This window comes from Falco biarmicus, chromosome 4, assembly GCF_023638135.1.
Source record: "Falco biarmicus isolate bFalBia1 chromosome 4, bFalBia1.pri, whole genome shotgun sequence".
In the NCBI taxonomy this organism is placed as follows: Eukaryota; Metazoa; Chordata; class Aves; order Falconiformes; family Falconidae; genus Falco; species Falco biarmicus.
In genome coordinates, this window is record NC_079291.1 from 43,275,525 (window position 1) to 43,301,659 (window position 26,135).

At 40.8% G+C, this 26,135-nt stretch overlaps 1 protein-coding gene across 17 annotated transcripts in view; it reads left to right on the forward strand.

Annotated features, from left to right (window-relative positions):
* KIAA1217 (KIAA1217 ortholog) overlaps nucleotides 1–26,135 on the forward strand; it is a 365,870-nt gene that overhangs the window by 256,880 nt on the left and 82,855 nt on the right. For all 17 annotated transcript variants that reach the window (XR_008821431.1, XR_008821430.1, XM_056335860.1 and 14 more), the window contains one exon: nucleotides 11,109–11,304. Coding sequence is in view for 15 of the 17 variants with exons in the window: in XM_056335860.1 (XP_056191835.1) it covers nucleotides 11,109–11,304 (196 nt within the window). In the remaining 2 variants the exon portion in view is untranslated. The remainder of the gene's footprint in view (nucleotides 1–11,108; nucleotides 11,305–26,135) is intronic.

The following is a 26,135-nucleotide window of genomic DNA, read 5'->3' on the forward strand; positions in this document are numbered from 1 at the left end:
TTACTTGAACAATTCTAAATGATGCATTTATCATAGGGAGAAAAATGATCTATTGTTCTCTTTAAATAAATGGTACTGCCCTTCCAAAGTATCCAATCGACAAAAACATGAAAAAACACAGCATAGTTACACGTTGCTTATCTCATCCCTGGAATCAGCTCTCATATGCTCATATCCTCTGGGTTTATAAAATTCAAAAGATTCTTCGAATTACTGTCTTAATTATTATGTTGGCATTATAATTACTGGCTAAATAAGATTTCTTAACAATGACATCCTTGTTATCAAAGTAGTTCCATTTCTTTGCCTGGTATGAATAGCTGCATGCTCTGAACGGGGCAGCAGCAGTTGTGAGAGCCTGACTCTGGCTGAAGGAGGAATCGATTGCTCAGAGAAGGTTGTTCAGAGCACTATATAAAATCTTTTACCCCTACCTCCACCCCACAGGCAAATGAAGATTAAGGAAAATATAGGACCTCTCCCTAAAAGGACTCAAACAGCAGTAGGCAATTTCCCCTCCAATTTGCATGTCATTCATGTGTTGGAGGGAAAAAACGTTCAAGGGGTTTTTTTTGGCCTTTAAACTTCTTTTAGCACATTTTCACATTCTATGTGCTTTAAAATCAGATGTAGAATAGTAAAGTGATGTGACTGCAGAACACTTTTTAATCATACCATAGTTTTTTCTTTTATTCTTTTGAAAGTTCTGTTTAATCAAGAGTAATACAGTATTTCTAAGTTCTGCTTGAAGGATTCCACGTCTCTGTAGTAAGTGTGATACCAACACAGAAGTGTAATGGCTGCTGCTAACTCCAGCCAAGAGTTGTATCATTTCTTAGGAAGAATGCATATTTTGCTGTTTCTTGCCAGATATGGTTGCTTGTCAGATATATATTTGAATCTGTGTGGCTCAGCTCTCTGCCATTAACTCTTATCTTAGAAGAACATTCTCCATTTCTTTGACACACCATCACATCTAGCATATCTGAACAGAGTCCAACAAGGGTCCTGAGAGTATTGCTTATTATGTATGGACAGAGCATATTGGTCCCTGGCACATATGCCTTTCCTTCATTATTTTTCAGTGACCTCTCTCCGCCTCTCCTCCTCTCCTCTTCCTTTACTCAGTATACTTTCAGTACGTACAGGTTATTCTCTTTTAATTTCTATTGTTCTCCTTTTTCTTTTCCTGTTAACAATTATCTCTCCCCCTTCCTTTCTTTTCTCTCTTTGATCCACAGGTTTTGCAGTGCATGTTGGTCTCCCTTCATTCAGAACTTGACATTCAAAGGTACTTGATGAAAATTGAATCCTCTCAGAGAGTTAGTACTGTACTTTCTTTTTTCTGCACTCTGCTGTGGATTGAGATTGTTACCCTTTAATTGTGTGTGTCTTGCTCCACAACTAGTGTTCTCAAATAAATATGGATCTGCATGCTTTTTCCCTCTGTATTTCACGGTAGTGAAGTGTCATCTGTTAGATTAATTGAACATGGGAGTGTGATGCATGTGCATCCTTTGACATTTTTTTAATTCTGAATTTTCCTTTAATGGCATGATAGACACGAAGTCCACACTCTTTGATACTTTGAAATCCACTAAAATTCAGTGGGAGGTCTTAGTTAAATAAATGATCCCTACCAGCTGTCCCAGTTCGAACTTTATTTATGTATTTATACATACTTGGAACTGGCTTAAGGGGTAAAAGTCTTGCTGCAACGTTAAGGACAGCTCTGTGGTTCAGCAGTAAATGTTTTTGTATTTGACATGCCTTAGTTGCAACTAACAAAACAACTTGCAAAATGTTGTTAAATGTACAGTGTGCACCTGTGAAGTCACCTGTAGCTCACCTTTCGTCCTATCAAGCTCCTTTTCCTTTTCTATATGGCTTGTAACGCCACATAGAATGGATGTCTACCACAATTGCTTTTTTCCCCACCCAGGCAGTGCATGCGCACATGCCTTTCAGATGCGTATGTAAAAGGTGCCCCTGCATGGTTTCTACTGTAGTCAAAAGTGCCGTTGCAAAAGCACCAAGATAACAGGCTCTGCAGGCGAGGAATGAGGCCTTGGAGCACTTGGAGCGCACAGTGGCTTGTTTGCACCTGATTTGTCACTTCCCAGCTGGTTTTGTTTCCGCTTACAGGATTTAAGTAGGCCAATAAACATGCCGACCACAGGGAAGGGTGGGAGAGGCAGAGGTGTGGAGAGCAGCAAGGCTTCTTGCTCCCTCACCAAGGAGATGGCCTCGAGGGAGGGAAAAAGAAGGAAAAGGGCACAGTGACAAGTTGGAAGAGATGAGCTGGAGAAGCTCGTCTCTTCCACAGGCATCTCTCTTGCAGCAGCCCCCTAACTTTCCATGCTGGAGCAACAAGCTCTGATAAGCACTTCATCACACGTTTACTTCCATGAGCAGAGGCTATAAATAAGTCACTGGTGTGGGTGTGCTGCTGCTGGAGGCAGCTCTGCCTCCCACTTGCTTTTCCTGGGTGTTTGTTCTTGCTGGGTGCTGGCAGTGCCCACCAGCTGCTGGCACGGCCCCCAGGGTGGGTGGCTCACACCCTGCCCCGAAGACCTTGCTCCCACTCACTAGCCTTAGTGTTGATGGCTCTTTTTTCAGTTATTTTTAAAATAGCACGTTAATTAAGAAGTCCTTAGCTCGTAGAAACACAGAAAAACAGGTTTTTCCAGGACCGCTGCATCATGTTACTTTGCTTTGGGAAACAGACACCACAAAAACAGACCTTTCTCCTATTTTCCTTAGGGACATGTGTGGGAGAACAGGGATGGGTAGATAATAATTTTCTTGAATCAGAACACACTGTCCCCTAGGTACATTTAGGCATCTGGTATATATTCCTTCTCGCAGCCCCCACCCCTCCTTTTTGCATGTGGTTTTAAGCATGTAAAGATCTTTCCCCTTTAATCAGCATAATGACAGTTTTTTGTTTAAATCATCCCTTTTAATCTTCGGAGTTCTCATGATGGTTTTGGGGATTGTGTAGGTAGGAGTTACCTCACCCGCTGCTGATGAAACACAGCCATCTCCCGGATGAAACAAGGGGTCATGCTGGCTCGTGAATACTTCACAGTAGGGTTTTTAGGAGGGAAAAGAGAAATCGCTTCCAACTGAAACTGCCACAAGATTTTAATTAAGACAAATGTTGATGTCCAGCTGGAATTTATGGATAACTTATTTAAACAAAGTAATAATAAACTGAAGCTATGATGCAAGAATATGACAGAGACTGTGAAAGAACAGATTTTGCTGTGAGCAAAATTGATGGAGCCATAGCAGCCTTTGCAGGGGAAAATAGTTAGGTGGTCAGTCACTTTTTAAATTTGGCTATCACATATAAATAAATACCTCATGTCATAAAGCAATAGAATAAAGCAGTGTGTTACTGATTTTATTTTAAAATGAAAGATTTCTTTCATTCGGTGTGATTTTTCTCATTACCAGTGGGTGACTGTTAATTTGGTCTATCATTTTACTTCAGTTTCTACCTTAAAATTTCAGACTGGTGTTCGTAGAAAGAGAAAACTTTGGATTTGGACAGAAACACACTGAGAAGTATTTTTACACTTTAAGGTGGATGGCTTGGGTTTTTCTGACATTTCATGTATTCCAAAGAGATGCCACAGCATGTTGCATATTTCAGTCTGGACTTGTCTGGACCAATTAAGTTGCTCTTAGACGGGCTGCTGAGTTCCTTGGGGCAACATTTTCAAATGCAAGTTCCTGCAATTAAACATATGAATAAGAGGTCTGGCAGCGTAAGTGCTGAGCACCTACAGCTTTTATTGCTTCTAATGAATATCTTTATTGTAAACACACAGCTTTCCTGAAAAACAGGCTTAAATTTGTCTAGGCGCTTACAGTTAGAAACCAAAGTTTGAAAATGTTGCTTCATGTCAGTCAGTTTCATGAAAATTTTTTATACTAACTCTGGGGATCACCCTGCTGAAGAGCGAGCCATGGTCCTGTGAAGGGCAAGCAGGAGTCAGCAGCCTGTGGATGTCCTGCTTGATGATTCACAGTACTCAGGATTAAAAGAAATGGGTTTTGGCAGCTTGCCATAGCAGGGAGCATGCAGCTGGCCACCAACAGGAGCTAGCAAGGCTCCTGGGAAAACATGCAGATTTTTAGGGTGATTTTAATATGATTCCAGCCTAAAATATGGCAGATAAATTCTGACACATCATTAGATATGTTTTTTTTCGCTAGGTGAAAGAAACGGGGATCAGCATCAGTAAATAACAGAGTGGTGGTAAAGATCCTGTCATAAGGAGGGAGGAGTTTTGCCTTCAGATAAATTCACAGAATGGAGGACAATAACCACTTGGCATGGTGTCCTGAGCCTGCCATAGCAATAGGCTCTGGTAAGGCACGGCTGTGACCGAGCGTTACCAGGTTTTAATGCAGCACCTTCCTGTAGCAGCTGGTGCCACTGGCTGAGTTTTCTTCCCCTATTTCTCATTCATGCTGGAAAGGAAGGGGAGCGCTTGCTTTTACCTTACTTGGGAAAATTCTTCTGGGTCTGTTTTCTCCCGTCCTCAGAGCATGAAAAGATCTGCACTGGTGCTGTGCCTCAGGTTCGTGTACACTGAATGCTTTGCTTTGCTTAATTACTGTGCTGCAGGTGGCCTGGGGAGGGCTCTGTGATTTTGCTCTGCTTGCATTGCTCCTGTGGTGTGTATGGTGAGCTCAGGCTTCCCTCAGGACAGCTGGTGGCAGGAGGCAGCCAGTGGTGCCTCAGCCAAGGCGGGAGCTCGGGCAGCATCCAACGGGAACATGCCTCGCTCAGGGAGGCTACAGGCAAGTGAGGTGGCTTGGTTCGGTGCTGGGGGTTGTGGGTAACCATGGCTCAGGCACTGTCTTTCTCCTTATCAAGGAGGAAAGGCTTCTGGCCATTCATACCATAAAAATTAAGGTTGCCACCAAACTGAGAGTGCTTGTGAGCAAGGACCAGCTATGTAAGTCGTCATAGATTCAACAGAAAACTGTGAAACATTTGTGTTCAAAATACAGAAATAAAAGCAGGAGACACCCGTAGCACATGAGCAGGCATCAGGGAGCAGCGTAACTCCTACAGAGTCTGCACAGTGTTGAGTGGGCAGTTATCCTCCTGCTCTCTTCAGCTCTTGAGAGCACAGATGCTAGCGTGCGCCTGCTCCTGGTATGGTACCATTTCCAACTGCTGGTGTCTGAAAGCAAGATGCCATAGATTTTTGTCTCTCATAATGGCATAATAACACACAGAGAACAGTGAGGTTGTAACGAAAGATGGTTTTATGTTGCATTCAGCTGCTGAATCATCTCCCTGCCCCCAGTTCCCCCAGTGACAGAGAGCATCCAAATGCATCCATTGCAAAGATGCAATATGCACTTCAGCTTATATAGATATGTATAAGCTTTTAACTTCTCTGAGAAAGTGCTAGGGAAAAGATTGTTACAATAAATGGTTAAAAGTAAGAAAATGTGGTTAGTATTCACTTTCTCTCCAAAAGCAACATGTCACTAATAGCATGTCCAGACAAGTAAAACACTGTAGTTGTGTTAATATGGGACCCCAAAGACTCTGTCTTTGGAAAAAGCATATCCTTCCTTCAGACAACCATAATTTGGATCTGAGACAAATGTGAAGAAGAAATATTATTGTTGCAGTAATAAGAGCTCATTTGCTGTGACAATATTTCAGAATGGATAAACTCATTGTACATTAAACACAGCCTGTTTATATGCATATTTGCAGTCTATCACATATCCTTTAGCTATCTTCGGCACAAGTCACAGGACAAACAGTTTTTCTGAAGGTCAAGAAAAGCAAGTTTCCATTTTTCTTTTAACTTTTCTTCTTTATTTGAAATGTCAAGAAGACTCAAATGGAGGGGCTTTGTTGCCTACGCGAGGTGTGTTCTTTAGAATACATGCTAGGAAAGAGTTATTTTACTAGCGCTTTATTATTTTTTGATGTCTTTGTTTACTATTTGTACTCTGCCAGGAGTGCTAACATCTTCGAAGAAATGTATGATAAGGTTCTTCTCTTAAAGAGAGACGCTTCTGTCAAAATAAAGGCTAAGGAAGTACCTGGAGACAGGAAATAAAAAGTGTGAATTGATCAAGAGATGAAGTTAAATCCTTCAGGTCATGGGATTTTTTTCTTAGTTCTTTTTTGTTTATGAAAATGTGTGAAGCAAATTTGCAGGAGAGATTTATTTTTTTAAAAAGAAAGAAAGCAAAAGGTTTCAGTTGTATAGATTAGTATGGAAAATAACTGGAAATGAGCATAGGAGGATGGTATGAAGAGCAGAGCCGTAAAACCGGGTGGAACAAAAAGGTAAGAGGATTAGTAGAGGCAAACAGGAGCAGAGGGCCAGAGGCAGAAGCATGCATGCAACTTGATGAACACCTCTGGTCCCCCATGACTGCTTATTACAGTGGCGTCTCTGCAGTATTTAACTTTTCCTTATTCAGGTACTTTCTGATTTCACACCCAGTTATCTGAAATTTTTTGCATTCAAAGAGCCTTGCACTTTTTTCTGAGTCAGTGGAAGAGCTAAAGCAGATACAGTACAAGTGCACGCTTTGAACAAGCTGTAACAGACAGACAACAGTCGCAAGGCATGGTAACCACAGTTTTAATTCTTGTTGGAACTCCTAAGAGTAGCTGGAAGATACTGGATCTTTTGTAACAGCTATCTCCACGTGTTATACTTAAATTTATACCCAGAAAAGGTTACAAGGATCTATATCATTGTAAATAAAATACTATGTCCTAAATCTGAAAGCACTGTGCAATTACATCAAAGTTTTCACCAGAATTGTTCACCCTTCTTTTGGTCTTTCCTTTCTGCTGAGCTTCTTACCCAAGGACTAGCATAGGCAAGATTTTTTTTTAGAGAAGTCTTGAAGGAGGTTCAGCTGGCTGAAAAATCAAGGCTATTGCACAAAGAAACATGCCGGGGGATGTCTCCTAACCTACTGGGTGGGTGGAAGGACCATGGCTGAGGAAGTTGTAACCTAACAAGTACTGGCACAGGGGAAAAGAGAGACCCGCTGCCTAGTTCTGAACCTTCCTGTGTTTTCTGGCATTTATCCCAGAAGCGTGGCATGGAAACTGCTGGTGTTTCCTGGGGTTTGTACGCCTATGTGAAGTACCTGTTTACAAATGTTTTCATTTTGGATAGTGCTACTGCTTAGTGGGCATGTCTTGAGTTTTCTTCTCTGTTAGGTATATTATGTTGTTTACCCGTTGCTATATAGATTAAATATAGATACATTAAAAAGGCAGCCACCCAGGCACAGTAATGTCCCTGTTCATGGCTTTCGCTGGATTTATGCAGCATGCAGCTACGGTGCCATCCCAACTCTTGGAGCAGCAGTCTGCGCTGCAACTCTAGCTGGGTTCAGATGGGTCCTGAAATATGGGCTCTGTGGTAAATATTTATTTTGTAAATGCTTATACTCTGTGATAGTTCCTGAAAAGTACTTAAAAGGGACACTTCCTGAAATATTGTCTGAAGCTTGTGAATATTTTTAAAGTATGTTAGTGAACATTATATGAAAAAATATATATGGTACTACTTGTTAAGTATTTCTTTGCCATCTGTCTTATTTATTTGATGTTGGAATCAACACACTGAATAATTATTATAAGGGTTGTATAGTGCTGAAGGTTTTGGCCCTGCTTTCTTTAACTGTCTTTACAAGTCCTCATAGGTTATGGCTCCATAAATGTTGCTTGTCTTCTCCCTACTTCATGGGCTGGTTTTCCTAAGAAGTACTGCCTGGGAACCCCCTTAATAATTAAGTAGCATCATGCCAATAATAAAAATGCTTTCCTATTAAATATGCACTCATATCTCTCGGTTACTTTAATAACCCACTATTGTTACTGTGTTTGAGGATTTTTTTTATAATCTGTTTAAAATTCAGAATTACACCTGAAATGCAAAGTTTGAAGCCTTCCATAAACAAGATGTGTGTATATAGTGAATCTCATTCATAGCTTGCATTGGTTTTACGTTTGTATTACTCCACTTACTAGAGTGGAACTGCTGTGGATTTCCACTGGTGTATGTTAAGAGGAGGACTGGTCTTCATGTCTGAACAGAACCTGTGAAGTGCCTCTGCCTTGCTTCAGGAGGCTCCAGTGTGCCTCCGGAGGCTGCAGTACCTGGGGTGAGGAATGAGGGCTGCCAAAAAGGGTCTGTTTTAGTGTGATGGGTTGACCTTGGCTAGGCACCAAATGCCCACCAAGGTGCTCTATCACTCCTTCTCCTCAGCAGAACAGCAGGGGGAGAAAATACGATGGGAAAAAAATCATGGGTCAAGATAAAGGCAATTTAATAAAATAAAACCAAAGGCTGTGCATGGAAGCAAATGAAAACACAAGTTTTGTTCTATATCTCCTATTAGCGGGTGATGTCTAGCCACTTCCCATGAAATTGGACTTCAGTACGCGTAGTGTTTGCTCCAGAAGACAAACATCATAATAACAAATGCCCTACCTTGCCCTCCTTTCCCTTAGCTTTTATTGCTGAACAGATATTATATGGTATGGAATATCCCTTTGGTCACTTTGGGTCAGCTGTCCTGGCTGTGTCCCTTCCCCAGACCTTGCCCACCCCCCAGCCCACTGGTGAGGGGGGAATGTTGGAGAGACAGCCTTGATGCTGTGCTGCACTGCTCAGTAGCAAGACACTGATGTGTTATCAGCAACTTTCTATCTACCAATACAAAGCACAGCAATATGAGGTCTGCTGTGGGGAAAATTAAGTCCATCTCAGCCAGATCCAATACATTTAGTCACAGTAATGATGGCAGCGTTATTCAGGGGGGATCTGAGATGCTGTATATTAGGTCCCAAAGAATTGCCCCAGGGACAACCAAAGAAACACAGAATTGCTGAGGCTGGCTCTATCTGGCATTGACAGGACATGCTGGGCAACTGCACAGCTAAAGCTGGGTCTGTTGCTTCTGGTAATGAAGTATCTCCTTACTGCTTAAATATGCACCTGTTCATATGTATCTATATATTGTATACATGCAATTATATCTCTCAAATGACATCTGGGGATTCAAATGAAACAAAGATAAGCAAAAGTAAAGCAAAATAATCCTGATTTATATTATCAGATATTTTTTTTCTTAAAGAAACAAAAGCAGTCCCTTTCCCAACGAACTCTGAAGTTAAAGACTTTTTGCAGGTTGATTTAATTGCTTTTTTTTTCATCTTGTTTTATTTTTAGTTATGGTTTTCTATAAAGTGAGAATTATGTGCCTTCCAGCTCTCTATCAATGGATATATATAGATAAGTTATTAATCAGTACAAGGAACTACAAAGCTGTAATGACTTGGCTTGGTAGTACTTCTGTAATGTGCCCATGTAAATAAAATACTTCAGCAGTGATGGCTCCCAGGCCATTTTGGAAAGTTGAATGAAGAAGTACTGAGTAATCAAATTCTTTCTCTGCATTCGCAGGTCACTTGTCACGTCTGTCAATTTTCAGGCACAAGTCCCTTTATTTACAACCGGCAGCCTAGTGCTGACCATGTCAGAGCACTTCAAAGCATACCTGTGTTTGCTGAGAACAAATGTTGTTAGCTTTAAGTCCTGCAAATACTCAGTACTCTTCAAAATTTCACTGTAGGACGTTGGATAATACCTAATATTTTAATATTAGCATTTCAAAAGTAAAAATTTCTGGAGGATTTAGCTTTCTTGTGAAGTATTTCTAATTTATTGTAGTTCGTGAGCAACTGCACAACTTGGCAACAACAGGCCTCTACAGCCAGCTAATGAAAATCTAATAAAAGTTAAAGTTCTTCATACATTCAAGGTCACATAGGGAATATTATGTGAATTATATTATTGCTGAACTGAGCTCACCTCATTTCACTTGAAAAACCACTGAAGGAACCAGATGTCAGCAAGATAAGTCATCTTGGCTTTCCAGAAAGAAGCAAAATCTTTCCTGGGTCTTGACAGCATCTTCAGACCAAGAGTTGAAGTTGATTTTAATACAGGGGATTTTTGATGTACTAGCATTTGACCTTAAATGATAGGGAAGCGGAAAGCTTATGTGTTTTATGACATTGTGCCTGGTGCTGATTATAGGCCTTTCTGAAGTTCATATTTACATACTGGTTTTGGTACAGATTAAGATTGCTTTGCCTTGAATTTCAGCTTCTACAGTGTCTGTTCCAGTTTGTTGTGATACAGTTTGCTTGAGAGACTGGAAAATCGTTCTTCCAGAGTAGTAGTAACATGTGGCTGGGGGAATTTCACTGAACAGTGTTGAGTATACTTCTTAAAGCAATCCTTCTTTGTAGAAAGCACTTACGATGTTACTTACAGTTAGCAAAAAAACGTTCAGGACGTTGTGTCTCCTGTTGAGTGTGGTTTTGTTAGACAGATCTTACCATGAAAAGTCAGTAGAAGTGCATAAATACAACCGTTTCTTTCCTCTTCTGAGAGAGTCAGCTTTTTCCAGATACTGTATTTAGCAGTTTACTACTGTGATTGCCCAGTAAAAAATACTTAGTTTGGTCAGTTAATGAAGACATTTCTGATTGATGCTAATGCAGTGAAAAGTAAATACTTGTTTGTGATTTCTGCTAGAAATGTTGGATGGCTATTTTGGCTTTGCTATATGTCCTGTACCTTTCAGTTGGCACAGCAGAATATACTGAGGTTGATAGCTTACAACTGCATCACAGCATTTCTTTTCAGAGGATTTTTCTTAGCAGACTTGTCGACATGAAGGCGGGGGGAGGGGGAAGAGAGAGAGTGTGTGTGTGTGTGTGTGTAGATGCCTATGCTATAGTGGTTGTTTGAGCAGCAAGGAATGGCATTACCATACATCTCCTCAGCATATGTCTTATCCTCAGGGCCTTGTTAACAACTAAATTTGCAGTGTGGATGTGCAACCATAAAAACCATAGCAGAATACCTAAGGACACTTTTCCCAAATAACCTACGCAGAAGTGACCTTCAGCATACCAGTATTTGAAGAAGTTTGGACTTTTTCCTTCTTCTCATTGTTTTTTCCCCCAATATTCCAGTTTCAGTAGACCAATAATGCAATATTCTGTTTTCCAGACAAGAAGCCCAAAGCCGTCTCAGAGCCCACAGCCCCATTTGGGTGACCAGACAGAACACCTCTCTGAAGCATCTGCTGATTCCTTAGAGGCCATGTCTGAGGGTGATTCTCCAACCCCCTTTTCAAGGGGCAGCCGTACGCGGGCAAGTCTTCCTGTGGTGCGGTCCGCAAACCAAACAAAGGAAAGATCACTGGGTAAGACCCTGCTTCGGTCCTCCTCCTCCTCTCTGCTCTTAGCCTGCGTTTTCCATTTGTGCATTTAAAATAGTTCGTAAATAGTTTGAGGTTAAAAAGTAAAGACTTTGGTAGCACATTATTTTTAATGTTGGGTTGTTCTTTGGAAGTGAGCTCGGTATGGCGTGCTGGGTAACTTAGGGCAATGGCAAAATTATTTTCATAAGATCTGAAAGTGTGCTGGGAACATGGTAGACAAGGAGAAAGATGCACACCCTGACATGAAATGCTGGCTTAATGGTTAAAACCCGGTATTGCAAATAATTTTTACCAAGCCTGCATACCATGTGGCAGTGAACTTAATACAAGATTGCACCCTCATTTTCAGACAGGAGACACAGGCTTTTTCACTGTCATCTCTTCAAAGCCAGACATAGTTGGAAGAAACCTAGAGATTGCCTAACAGATCCAGTTCTTAGTGAAAAGATTTGGTGTTTGCGTGGCAGTGGCTTTCCAGGCAGAGGATTTGAATGGATATGCTGACGGAGATGCCCTTTACTTTGGGGTGCTGCCCTTCCATCTGCACAGTGATGCGAGTGATATGTCAGTGCAGGTGGATGGCTCGGCTTCCTGCGTTCTTCCCATATCTCAGGGTTGAATTAAACTCAGCTGTGAACCAGTGCTCCTTTTATGATGGTGGATTTTGTCCCAGAGACTGCTTTCCGCTGATGGATGGTATGAGTAAAGGCTGTTTTTTTGAGGAAAGACACCAGAGGGCAGTTAAACTGCTGTGAAAAGGCGGTGTAACTTGCATGTGGATTGCTGAGGAAGGCAGCTTTTTGCTCCGAGGTAATAAACTGAAATGCTGCTTTCCTGTAGACTCATCTCCCAACATACAGAGTGACATAAACTGAAGGCTGAGCTGCAAATCATACCATGCTTGTAAGCTTGTCATGGTGGTTTACTCGTTCCTCAACAATCTAAGACAGTTTCTGTCAAGAATATTATGATACCTGACAAACACAACAAAAGAGAAGAAAACAGGGCTGGAAGGGGTCCCTGCTCCATCCGGAGCTGGCAAGTGTGGAGCAGCGGGGTTGGGGACAAGGGGCTGATTCTGGCCTGTGTCAGCTCACAGACTGGCAGCGCTGCTTTCTCAAAGCCGGTTGGGCCACCAATATGTTGGGCTCTTTGGGGAGAAATGTTGAAGAGTCCAACGTGGAAAAGACTGTTTGGTGTAGAGGTGTTTTTGAGAGCAAGTGTGTAGCACATTTATGTTTACTATGCATGCAGAGGATGCATCTCTGTCTATATGTCACTGCTGGCTAGCGTGTTCTCAGAATGGCTTGTTTTACCCTGAGATTTTCTGGAAAACATGTATTTGCTTCAATGTGATGTCAGGTGGATTAGGCCTGTGCAGGTCCATGTGCAACTTGCAGTCCAGCCTCACCACATGGGTTTCGTCTGCCACCCCAGGCCACATAGGGCATCTCAGCTCTGAACTTCTGTTTCAGATGTGGCCTAAGAATCAATAAATACCTTTTGGAAGGCTTTTCATTGGCATCAAAAGGGGTGGCCTGTTATGCAGCAGTGCTTTGGGCAACGTTTTCTCCCGCAAAAGCTGAGCTAGAAACAACTTTATTGTTGTCAGTTTATACATCTAAAAAGAATACAACTGCCTTGTTTCTGAAAAAGACTTCAGTGCTCATCGCTACAAATAAACGTGGTAACAGGAACATAGGAAGTGCTGTACTGGATTAGACAAGAGTCTGCCTGGCCCTGTAGTTTGTCTCCAAGAAGGACCATAGGCAGCTAATCTAGACAAGAGTGAGAACAGGGTCAGGATTGTGTGCGCATGATCCTTCCCTCAAGTGCTCTCCCAGCCTCAAGCTATCTTCAGCTTAGGGATTTCCTGGTTATGGTTTCTGCCTGTATAATAAACTTCAAGAGATGTCTCCTCCAGGTATTTGTTCAGTCTCCCTTTGAACCCATGTAAATTTTTCACTTCTGCAACAGTGCATCTGTGACTTTGGCAGCAAGTTTCTGTTGGTTTACTGCCCAACCATTGCTTTTCTCTTGCTTTGTTTTGTGTTTGCTTATCTACTCTAGAGTTATGCAGTCTTGTCCTTGTGTTGGAAGTGACAGCAAACATCAGATAGCTATCTGCTCCCCTTGGGACATGTCTGATCCTGTAGGCCTGTCATTTCCCTCAGGTCATCTCTTCTCTAGGCTGTGAAGTGCTGCTGTAATCACTTATTCCTCATCCAGAAACTGTCCTGGACATTTGATTATCATTGTTGCCCTTCTTTGCATTTTTTCCAGTTTGACAGTATACTTGCTGAGACGAGAGGACCAGAAGGTCACTGTTAAGTAGTCTACTTTTAAACCCTGTTTTTTAGCATCTGTTGCATCTATTGAAATGTGTTGTCCAGGTCCTAATGCAGGACAGTCACATGAAAATGTACTATTTTATTTAACGGCCAGGCTTTCAGACCCTGCAAGGCATCCTATCTCAGCCTGTCTTTCGTATGCTAGAGGCAAGACCCTGGCTTATCCCAGCATGAACAGGCAAAATGCAGGGATGGGGGGTAGAAGGAAGTAGTATGAAGCATTTCAGTTGAGAGTTTTTAGATTTGAAACTGGAGCAAAATAAGACTTTTCTCTCCTGTATTGCAGGAGGGGTCACAGCTATGTGTGTGGCTTAAGGGATCATCATGCTAGCCAAATAGGAGGTAATATATATTGTCACCACCCCGCAATCTGTCATTTTCAAGTTGTTCCAGGAGCTATTAGTAGCAAATATTTTGTTTTAAAAGATAGTCTACAAATTATTCTAAAATAGTTCACGTTTAGATTATTATTCTTCAATGTGTTTCTTTTATAATATGTCCTTTTCAGTCTTTTCTGCCAGTGTGTTCTAACACCACCATGAGCTATGTTCTGAAATTCAACTTTTGAGACATTGCAGACTGTGGCCCTGTTAACAATGTTTTTACTTCCAGCAGTATGAGGGGAGTGATTATTTTTAAAAAACAGGAAACTGTTTATAACTTCAATTTTAAAAGCATCATGAAAATATTTCTGTTCACATGATTTTAAACGAGATATGTGTAATCACCTCCCTTTCCATCTCTATTAATGTTTCAATTTAATCTATTTTAAATACAAATTATGTTTTGATCCTCAGCCAACAATTTCAGTGAGGAAAATGACCAACTTTTTTTTGACTTTTTATTAATTTTAAAATTAATATCGCAATGCTGCTGTTTTAAAAAACTGTTTTCTTTCTGAGATTCTAATTCTTCTGTAGGTTTGTATTTTGCTAAACTACATATGAGTCAGTTTGTTTTTAAATTGCGGTCTGAATTAACATGGAGCCTGAGAAGGAATAGTGGTAATGCATTTTGGCTACCCCAGCATCATGGTTTTGTCAGTCAGGACTAATTTAATAGGACGTTGTATTCATGTGGAGTCTACCCCGAACACAGTATTCCAGTTGTGGGCCCATTTAAAATTTCAGCCACAGTTTTCAAAATGAAGGTATTCCTTGGCTAAGAGGTCCATCAGAAATCAGCCTTCGTCTCATCAATCTGCAGCCTGGAGACAAAGTGAGATATTAAAATAAATTAATTCACTGTGCAAGAGAAAATTAAATGTATTTTTAAATATCTATTTGAAAGCTGGGATATTTTCCAGTGTGATAACTGTGGGAAAAAATTATCTAGTGAAACTGTCAGAGTGAGAATCAGCTGAAATCTGGAAAGTGCTCGAAAGCTTTCAACAAACTTCACTTGTGATTTGCCTGGAGGAAGCAGAACCTGACAAGCGCCCAGCGAGGTTGCACGGGCAGCCAGCCTGTGCCTGCGCTGCAGCTCGCTGCTGTCACTGCTCTGGGACCTCCACGGCAAAAGGAAGACTGGAAAATATTTTCACTTGTAGTCTCTCATGTGGCACATCTGTACAGACGAGGGGCCTGATCCTTGGTAAGGGCAGGCACCTGGTATCCTGTGCAGTGACTGAGCGGTGGGGATGGTTGATGCGATTGGTTGCAGCCCCGAAGGGCAGGGTGTGATTACAGCCTCTGAATGTGGTAACAGCTGCAGGTGCTGCTACACGATTGGGCTGTAACATGCGGGGCTGGATTAAGGAAGAATATGGTGCAAGGAGAGATTTCTATAAATGCACAAGGATTTGGGTTTGAGAAGTTACTGAGGAGGATGGAGCTTTATAGCTTGAGGGTTGCAAACACCTTCCCTGGGTGTCCCAGCCAGGGTGCCTGGCCACTCCAGTCCAGATGAATAAGGAGCAGAGGCTGACCGGGCTCTTTGCTGGTAAACCTGTGCCTAAAAATAGGTGCCATGGGAAGGGCTCTGCAGAAATGTCTGATCCTGCCAGCATTTACATTTTATTTGCATTTGGAGGGATTACTTATGGGAGTAAAATTACACAAATGCTTAAGGATTGGCATGAGGAGGGTCTCAAACAATCATGGAGTACTCAGAATACTATTTGTTAGCTCCCCAACCCCAAGCTTTAGCAGGCACGGATTTTAGTGTTTGGTTAATTAGTTTGCTGCCACCTTCCATGGAAATACTGTTACTGATTATAGTAGTAACACCTGGATCTTGTGTAGCATTTCTTGCAGGTGTTTCTCAAAGCAAGTTGGGGCTGTAGTTAAATTTAACACATAGGAAAACTTCTGTGGTGAGAGAGACAGACTTGGTTGTTGTCACGCAGCAGTAGAAATAACTCTCTATACATGTGTATGCAATGAACTGTAAGACTTACACAGAAAAACACAAATGTTAAAGATAGACATAAATTATATTGGTGGTGATTAATTGTTGTGTACTATTTATGAGCTAGAAATTAAAATAGGCATCAGTTGAATCAGGAAGAAGGTGTGTGAACGCTCACAGACATTATGAGATGCATGTGATTTGTTACCAGTGGCATTATCCTCTCCAGTTCCTATAGTCATGATTCAAGCCTAATGAAGTCAGCAGGATATTCAGTGTAATTCATGAGAGAGGAACTCCCTGGGAACTGCATTTCAAGTTAAGGCTGGGTACAGCTTTAATGTATTCAGTCATCTTAAAGAAATTTCCCCTATCTTGTCTTTTTACAGTGTATGCAAAGCAGCCAACATGCAAAAAGTCATGTAAATATTTGCTGTCATGGTCAGATACATTAACATGGGCTGGCAGGTTTATAGGAGAAACAGCCTGAAACAACTAGTTCCAATTATTGAATTGAAACACAGACCCTAGGAAATTATAATATTCTAAGGTAGCAGCAGTTTTCCTGTCCAGATTTCTAGAATGTATCTTCTTTCACATTTCTTCAAATTATAGCTGAAGTTTTTGGATTTGGAAAGAAAAAAACCTACACCACTTACCTGAAATATTTTGCATCCAAAGAGCAAAAGTAGGTAAACAATCATATTGACATATCATGGTACTTAAGAGTTTTTTCTGTTTCATTTATTGTCCCTACATGATTTGTGAAGGACAGCTATATGGAACAGTGAAATATGGGCCTTCCCAGGCTAGTACTCATGCACTCAATTATTGTTTACTCAACAGATTCTTCCTTCTAAAAGAGAATGTCTTGTGTGTACCTGAAAAAAAAAAACTTCCAAGAAGCAGGGTCTTGTTTAGTACATACTGTCTCAACAGAAGCACATTCTGTCTGCCACTAAAAAGCTGATAAGCAGTATATTTTAGGTGCTGTGTCACACTGGAGCTGAATTTGACTCCATTGCAACAGCCTGTATCAGCGTGGATCCAATGGGTTCATTGCAGTGATACTGGAGTAGATGATATGGAGTGTGCTAAATATAACCATTGGCTATACAAGTCTGTATCGATCACTGCTATATCTATAAATTTTTTTTTGAATGCAATCTTTATTATTTGCACTGCAGTAAAACTAAAGGACCTTGACTAAAAATGGGACCTCACCATGTTCGGTAATATACACAGTGAGAAAATACTCCTGCTGCAGGACCTTGCAACATGAATAAGCCAGAATGAAAATAAAGGGAGAGGTAGAGTAATTAGGGTTCAAAATGTTAAATGGAATAAAACTACGTCAAGGTGGCAGTGGCTTTCCTCTTTACCCAATATCATGGCTGCACAGAAGGTGCAATGTCTTAGTCCTGTGCTACCACCACTTCTTATTCTGATTTAGCAGAGCAATTTGAGCTTTCAGTAGTTGGTGCCTGTTGGAAGAGGGATCTGGCTGCTGGAATAGCTTCTACAGGCCAAACCACCCCTCAGAGGAAAGGTAGGAGGCCAGATGGAGCTGTTCTGTGCATTGTGTCTGGTGCAGGAGCTATCACTTGGACAAATTTGGTCTAATTTTCATGTTAAGTAAAATTTGTAAGTCTACCTCTAATACAGTAAGTTACACAAATGCCAAACCCTTCCATTTGCATGTGAGCAGGCAAAGAAAAAAGCGTATTGCAATTCCATCCGTTGCAAGAAGTGCAAGGTTTTGGCTGAGTGGAGAACAGGAGAGCCTGTCCCTCAGCACTGTGTATTTAGGATTTGCTGCCAGTGCTGACAGCAGATCCCTGAATTGAGGGCAGCTCTTGGATTTAGTCATTGTTCCCAATACTATTTCTATATTTAGGTAGTGATTCTAATGCATAGTTACTATGCTGGGCCTGAGTTCAGGTTTCTGTTCTCAAAGGGGAATACTGTAATCTGTGGTATCATATAAGGCTTGTTTTTGTGCTCATTCTCTCTCCCTCTTTTGCATTTTTGGCTATAGAGTAGCCCGATTTAAACAGGGTAAGAGGATAATCACTGTATCAGAGGCTTGCTCATAGCTTGCTGATTGGGACAACCCGGGAAATGGTCTGAGCAACTCTCAAGATGGGAGCCCTTCTGGATAAATTCTTAACTGCTCAACTTTTTCATAGAAGACAGGCACTTGGTACCATTGCTTCTACCCAGTCCCTTTCCATGATGAGTAAACCGTCTGTGGGTATGAGGGCAGAGCAATGGGTGGTGTTTATCTTTGCTTTAGCAAGGCCTTTCACGTGTCTCATAGCCTTCCTGAAGCCACATAGGGGAGATACGGGTGGCCTTCAAGTGAGTAGCGCTTAATGCTTTCGGGTCTAACAGGCAGCTGGTTTTCGGTGGTCTTCCTTAGGGGTGGAATCTGGGCCAGTACTTTTTAACATCATCAACTTGGCTGTTGGGAGAGCTTTTAACATGCTGGAGGATCAGCCAGCCACTCACTGGTACCCCGGTGAGCCAGAGGAGTGGGCTAGCAGGAACTTCATGAAGTCCACAGAGGCAAATGTAGTCTATCAGGCAGGGACAGAATGGCCCTGAGCGGCAACGTAGGCAGGGACAGACTGGCTTGGGAGCAGCTTTGCAGAAAGGACTTTGGGTCTGACAACAAGGTGATTATGTGTGCCCTTGACAACAGTGACAATTGAGTAGCTGGCTATAGGAAAAATTTAACTGGCAGGTTGAGGGCAGTGGTTATTCCCCTTTCTCAGCATTTGTGAGGTTGCACGGGCAGTATTAGGTCCAGTAAAGAGATAATGACAAACTGGAATGAGCTCAGCAAATGGCCTTTTGGCATTCCTCTCCTTAAGCATGCTAGATAAGGTCATGGGTCCAAGATCCTGTTTGATGTAGGCCTTAACATAAAGTCAAGCTGCTTGTTAGAGCCCATGCAGGTGGATTCCTGATGTGATGCTGTAACCAGCTGTGCTTATACATGCCGATGGCTCAACCTCTAAACTTGCTACTGACAGTAGTAGTGAACTCTCTAGAAATGAAATAACCTCAGAAGTATTAAAGAGAATTTCTACAGTAAATACAGAAAATTTGGTAAATGGAGCAAAACTACAAAGTCATGTGTGGCCTAGGTGATTAATGATCCATGGCTATGAGGTCACATTCTACCCTTGAATGCATCACTTCTACATGGTTCAGTACTAAAATACAGGTTTTATAAAAACAGTCAGCATTCAAGTAATGTGTGTTTGATACAGCTGATTTATATAGGAAGGAAATACAATTGGGTAGGCGCGCTCTCTCTCTCTCTCTGTTTATTCAAGAGGAAGAACATGTATTCCAGTAAATTTAATTTAGGTTTTCTTGTCTTTTTTTGCTGTTGCGTCCTTAAAAGTTACCAACAAAAATGCCCCTATGTAAAATACTTGCTTGCAGTGTCCATAAATTCTTAACATGTCTATGTAGTCATTGGCAGATACGCCCTCTGAAATTGGACTAGTCCGCTTGGTACCCTTGGCTGGGAGCCAGGTAGGCATGGCTTACTGGCTTCTTCAGAGGCGAGTGACTCAGCTTCTGGTGGGCAAAAGCAGCACAGCTGCAAGAGCCTGATTAGGCAAGTTCTGTGCTGTTCGTGTGCAGTTCTCTCATTTTACTACGCTAAATTGGTGAATGTGAACTGGAGTAAATGCAGCATGGCAGAAGCTATGGGCCCTCTGAAAAATAGCTCTGGTACACTTGAAATTTCTGAGTCAGAAATGTCACTAAGTTGCTCAGTTATCATTTTGTATTATTTTGTCATTAACTACCATAGGATTTTTCTGTTCTTCCAAGTTTAGTGGCATCGTTTTGTTGGTTAGGGTTATGAAAAAGTCTTGCTGCTCAGTTGGACTATTCTGGCAAGAGCAAGGGTATAGATGCAATTACTGTCCAAAAGTCATCCTGCCAGAACACTGTTTTTCACCTGGGGAACTGGGTTAAACTGAAATGTTCCCTCACACTCTCTAGATGATAGAAGTAACCGTCTACACTTGATGGACTTGCTGACATAGGTGCATGGACAAAGTTGTCTTTTGTCAATAGGCTGTTTCATAGGTTTTATCTGCAATCAGGTAGTACAAATAACAGTTTAGGTAGAAAAAATTGTCCATTTCCTTTTGGTTTTTTGCCTTTTCGTAGCCAGCTAAATGTATCCTTTTGTAGAAAAGGTTAGTATTTGAGTGACAGTTAAAAATATTTCTCGTAACACTTTGGTAGAAATTTTATGTCACTACTGAATTTTCCATGTGTTTTTTCATTAAGTAACAAATCTATTGCAGAATTACAGAAAGTCATTGTAAATAGCAGAAAAGGATGAAACAATAAGTAGTAGTACTGGACTAAATTAAACAGTTCCTGTTTTTACTGAAATTGTTATCAAACAACTGAATACCTTGAGCAAAGCTCTTCAGGCTATTCTGGAAGAAAATTATATAAAATTAGTAATTGTTTTTATTTCATTAAAAGATCTACTTTTTGATTCTTTTAGTACTTGAAGACAGTTAAAATATATTTATAGATATTTGCTGAATGTGGAGGGCAGATTATCAGCAGGGAGTAGCTAATAGAAGCTAGTACAAGAGCTTCAAGCTAGAAATACCACAGGGATCATGGCAATGACCTCAGACTAGTCGAAAATATGTGTGGTGAAATAGGAGAGTCAAGTCTTCAGGGTGTGGAAAGGAAGAACTGCATGTTGAGGAATTTCTTCCACACTGCAAGAATAGTTACTGCAATAAACTTGTGTCTGCATAACTCTTGTAGAATTTGGTGATGAGGACACCAACTATGTGCTGTCTCTGCCTATCTGATAGCTGGGGGCAGGAGGCAGGGGCAGAAAACAATATGGTCCTATGCCGCCCTTACAGTCTTATGTATTACAATTTCCTCAAACAAAAATCAGAGAAAAACTGGAAGGATCTTGGCATTTTTGTAAATTGTAAACTGGATTTTGATGAAATGCTTGGCAGCTTTTATTGTTATCCCCTCTGGATTGTCCTGAATTGTCCCAGCAAAAATAGTTACCATCAATATTTTGAAAGTTATCCTTAGTTTTTAGAACTGATGCAAGTCTGAACTTGATTCAACATAAATACGAGGAAGAAAAAAAGGGTGCATTTTCTCACTTTTGCTTGTTATCATTGCTGATGACTTCAGCAAGAGGGAATGTGCAGGCAGAGCCAGTGACTCAATGGACGTAAGGTTGGAAGATCAAGCTAAACCGGCATGAAAAGACAAAGATTGTCCATCATCTCAAAAAGATATGGTTAACTGATGGTTAGGTAAAGAGTGAAAGAAATCTGACGACCAACCTCTAACTCAACATTGTGTTACTTAATTTACTTTACAAAACATAGCTCAGCTTGATTTCTGGTAGTTCTTACCACTTTTCCTCAGCGTTTCTTCACCTCAAGATGTAACTTCCTTTGCTAGTTTACCTAATTTTCCATTCCTTATATATCCTGTACTTATTCCTAATATACTTTTTGGATATTATTATTCATCTAACAAGGTCTGAAGGCCTCCTGTGCATATTCTCCCCTGTTTGTTATACCTAGCTTTGTACCTTTGGTTTAAAGACATTTCAGAGCTTCTGATGCATCCAAGTTTTGATTGTTGTAGTCCAACCAGCTTTACTAATTACTTTCAAATTGGACATGAAGTTTCCAGAGGATACATAGAGTGGCTGCATTGGAAGGGAGTAGCAGTGCCTTGTTCATGCCAGTGGTTTCTGGTTCTGTGGGAAGGTTTCTGTACTCCAGCACAGAAGCATCCCCCATCAGCCAAATACAGATATTATCATCAGTTAATGCTTCTCTTCAGATGGGAGCCCATGGATTAAGGTGTTGCCAAATGTCAGTAAGATTTTTCAGTGCAGAAATTGGCAAATGTCTTGCCTATACAGAGTCCTGTAGCTTCACAGGAAAGAAGCTCGTGAACTCCAGTGTAAGCTTTGACTATTTTATTTCATAACACTGAGGAGTTATTTAACACCTCTGCCTCAGTTTTCTCTTCTTTATTATGAGAAGAGAATTATGAGAGGATTATGTGAGAAGCAGTATTTTCCGTTTAAAATTCATTGTGTGAGAGAATTAAGTGATATTTGTAAAGGTCACAGAAGATGACTGTCATGTTTGTGAACTTCTTGATTTGTCAGTTATTTAACTTTTCCTTGCTGTTTTGTGGTTCCATGTTTTTCTTTCTTAAATAACCAGCTTGTAAGGATAATTCCTGTTCTGTAAATAAAAGCACATTGTGATTAAAGCTCATCTAAGCTGCCCAGCACTGAGACCACTGTTGGCCATATAACCTCGATAACGTGGTGCTTAGTCCAGGTTAGGTCAGCACTTTGTGTTAGATGGAGGTGCTGAGAGATGTGACCTGGGTGGTGTCATGCCACCTGCATAACATTAGCTTTTGCCATAAGGAGTAAACCTTTATGAATTGGAACTAAGGAGTTATGATCTTACTGGTATGGGTACAGGGCTGAGCCATTTTGGTCATGCAGCTCCTTGCTCTAAAGCCAGCCTGGACCCCGTGAGTTCAGGTATGGTTCACCGTTACACCATGTGGGCATGTCCTCGGCTGCCAAGTGGGTTTTACAGCCCAGCAGCAGTAACTGAGCTGAGCACCTTGTCACGTGTCTGCTGCCTCTGTGTGAGCTGCATCCACAGCATGGGCAGCCCTCGGAGCTGTGCCAGCTGGATTAAAGGTGCAGGGTGGCTGCTCTGTGCGCCCTCTGAACCCAGCACTGATGGGTTTAGCTTGTGCAGGAGGCAATGCCTATGTAGATCAGGTTAACAAAGTACCTTTCATTGCACTGTGTTGCATTTTCTGTAGACCATCCCTGAGAGAAATGACATAGTAAGTCCTTCTGTCACTGATCCTTGGTAACGGGGGAGCAGCAAGTCTTTTGTTTTTGAAAGAGCTGTGTATGCAGGGAAGGAAGGGGTGATCATGTGGTGTGTTGGCATGATCATCATCAGATCTGGGTTTTATGCTTGTAAACCTTTCTTTGAAGATGTCCTTTCACCTCTTGGGTGTTTAATTTCCCCTACTATAAAACATACCTTTCTGTTGACAGGAATGTTGTGAAGCAATTTGTAAAGAGGTTTAAGTTTCTAAGTCCTGGCTTACACATAAATGGTTTTTTTTTGTATGGCCTGTGTTTAATGCCGTGGCCTGTTGCCCATAGGGTAAAGAAAAATGAGAATTTCCAGAAGTATTTCTGAAACTACCAGCATGTTGAAGGGGAAGGCTGAATATCGGTTTGCCTTGTAGCTGTAGGAAAGCCCAGGGCTGGCAGTATCCAGGAGCACCTAGGAGTGGTAGCTGCGGTGTTGTGTGACTTGCACTTTCAGAACAGTTGCATGGTGTAGTTTCATCATTCACACTGATATTCATACCTGTCTTCATAGAGTAGCAGAGCATTTCGTAGTCCTGTTTTTGTGTTTTATGAAACTTGGCACAATCTTTATGTTTCAGGTAAATCCATTGTAATAGAAGCAGAAGTGCAAGTGGGACTTCAGCATACATGGAGACATTAACACCCATTGTGCTTAACTTTCTTTCCAGCAGCTTTGCTGGTACATGGGCTGGCCCTAACAACAGCCGTGCCTGAGTTATATTCTGTTTCTTCTAACTTTAATTCTCCATGGGAGTAATTTTTTAGCTGAAGGTAAAACAAACCTTGGAACTCCAGCAACTTCCATGAGGTTGGACCTGTGGGTATTGCTGCTGTTCAGAGTTTAAGCTGGGCAATGAGTGGGAGAAAAACAATGTCAATGACTTAAAATAATGGATTTTGAGTCTATTTTGTGATGCCAAAACAGGATTTTTAGAAGTAAGCAGTTTTGTCAAATAGGAAATGCCCTAAAGCATTGCTATATCATGATACAGATCAGACAACTCAAGAGAAAAGGCAATAGTTTTTTTAAGGGCATGTGATTCAAGGGAGAGTAAGGAAAAAAGAATTTATTATCTTTGAAAATGTCTTTTCCCCGTACAGTGAGATTGTGGCCAAAACATTTCTCTGACTTGTATGTTAAAGCTGTCTATTTTAAGGCATGATCTTTTTGGATAACATGCATCTTTGCTTTGAAAATCCAAGACCCAAAGACAACTGTAATTTTGTTTTGGATCAATATTTTGTGGGAGTATTGGAAGACAGGCAGAGTCAAGGCTGTTCTGAAATGATTTACACTTGTGTATAAGGAAGATCTTTCAACTCTACCATTTCTTTTGTGTTAATGGTTTCAGGATCTTAATATTCAGCATGTTGTACTGATCTGAAATGGAGAAATAGCATTTTCAGCATTCTGTGTTAACTTTTAAATGGGGCAGAAGAGACAGTCACACAGAACTGCAAAGCTGATACACAAAGTTTATATATTTAGCCAAAAGAATCTTTTTTTGCCATTTAATCCGAGAAAGTTTCAAATGCCAAAATATAGAAGGTTCCTTATGTTCTTCCTGAGAACTGAAAGCTGTCATCAAAAATGAGTATGTTTTGGATAAATCTTGGAACAGTGAAATAAATGCAATCATTAAAAACATGTGTACTTAAATTTTTTTACAAATATAGTTGGTTTCTGAATTCTAAAGCATGTTTAACTGCATAGACTATTTGAATAAGCACTAGAAAGCAAATTTTACCTAGAAGAACATAAATAATGTCTCAAATTGAAATACTAAAAAAAGAAAAATACTTTAATAACTCATTAAATATTGGCATTAAAATAAAATTCTTAGGAAAATTTTCCTCAGTCTTTGAAAGAAAACTAGTTACTTTTAAGTCTGATTTTTTTCCAGTGAAAGGGAAATGGAAGTTTGTAGTAGGATTCGTAAAGTGTCTGATTGCAATCTTAAAGAAGTGATATCAGCTCTTGATAATAGTAGGAAAATGAAGGTAACAGCTCCATTTTATAAAAGCAGCTTAATGTTAAATAATGGTTAGGTAATGTTGAGTAGTCTGTTTAGTATTAAGAAAAATTAACATCTTCCTTCCCTAAGTACAAACACAATTATCTATTCACTGATAGCAGGAGCATCTGACTATGTATGTGTTCATTCCTCTATAGCAATTATGGACAGCATAGGAACAAAAGTACTAAAGACTAAGGGGAAAGTAGGGCTCATCTTAGATTAAAATGCCTTCTCTTCTTTTCATTAAATACCTCTGTATTCTAGGACCTTAGCTTTTCCCATTGTGTTTTCTCAGTGTTTGTATCACAGCACCATAAACTGCCCATCCCATTGCTGGTGACTTTCAAGTGAATCATAGAATCATTTAGATTGGAAAAGACCTTTGAGATCATCAAGTCCAACCATTAACCCAGGACTGCCAAGTCCACCACTAAACCATGCTGCTAAGCACTGCATCTACACAATTTTTAAATACCTCCAGGGGTGGCGATTCCACCACAACAAATGATAAAATAAGCAAGACACAAGGGCAGTGAAAATCTGTTTTGTGATTTGTGGGGATTTGATGATGACTGATGGTAACTACATTGAGGACCTTTGTTCCCAGCCCCCCTGCTTGTATTGGCCATGGGAGAACAACATACACTGCATCCACACTGCATTTACTGTGGTGAATTCAGTTTGTGTAAAATACTCTGCCTAGTTCTAGCCTGCTTGTGTTCGTTATTGGTAGATGCAAAGGCATGGCAGCACAGAATCTGCTTGGGTCCCAAAGACTGCCTGAAAATATAATCAAGACTTTTAGCAGTTAGTTCAGCCTGAATGCTGTCCTTCTACCATTGTGCCACTAGCAACATCCAAACTGGGTGGTATAAAACTTGTCTTGATTGTATGTATATACATGAGCTGCAGTGAATTCAGTGTAGATGTTTCTGTAATAGGTAGTTCTTAAGCAGATCTGATACTGTTTTCCAAGTACTTTCCAATGGCTAGATAGCTGCTGAGCCATTTACAAAGCATTTAGCTGTGGTCGTGCCTCTCAGGCAGCTGGTGGAAATAGACTTCAGTGATATTTCACTGTCTTTTCTACATTATTTTCCCCTCCATTCTGGGCTGCTAAATGTTGGCAAA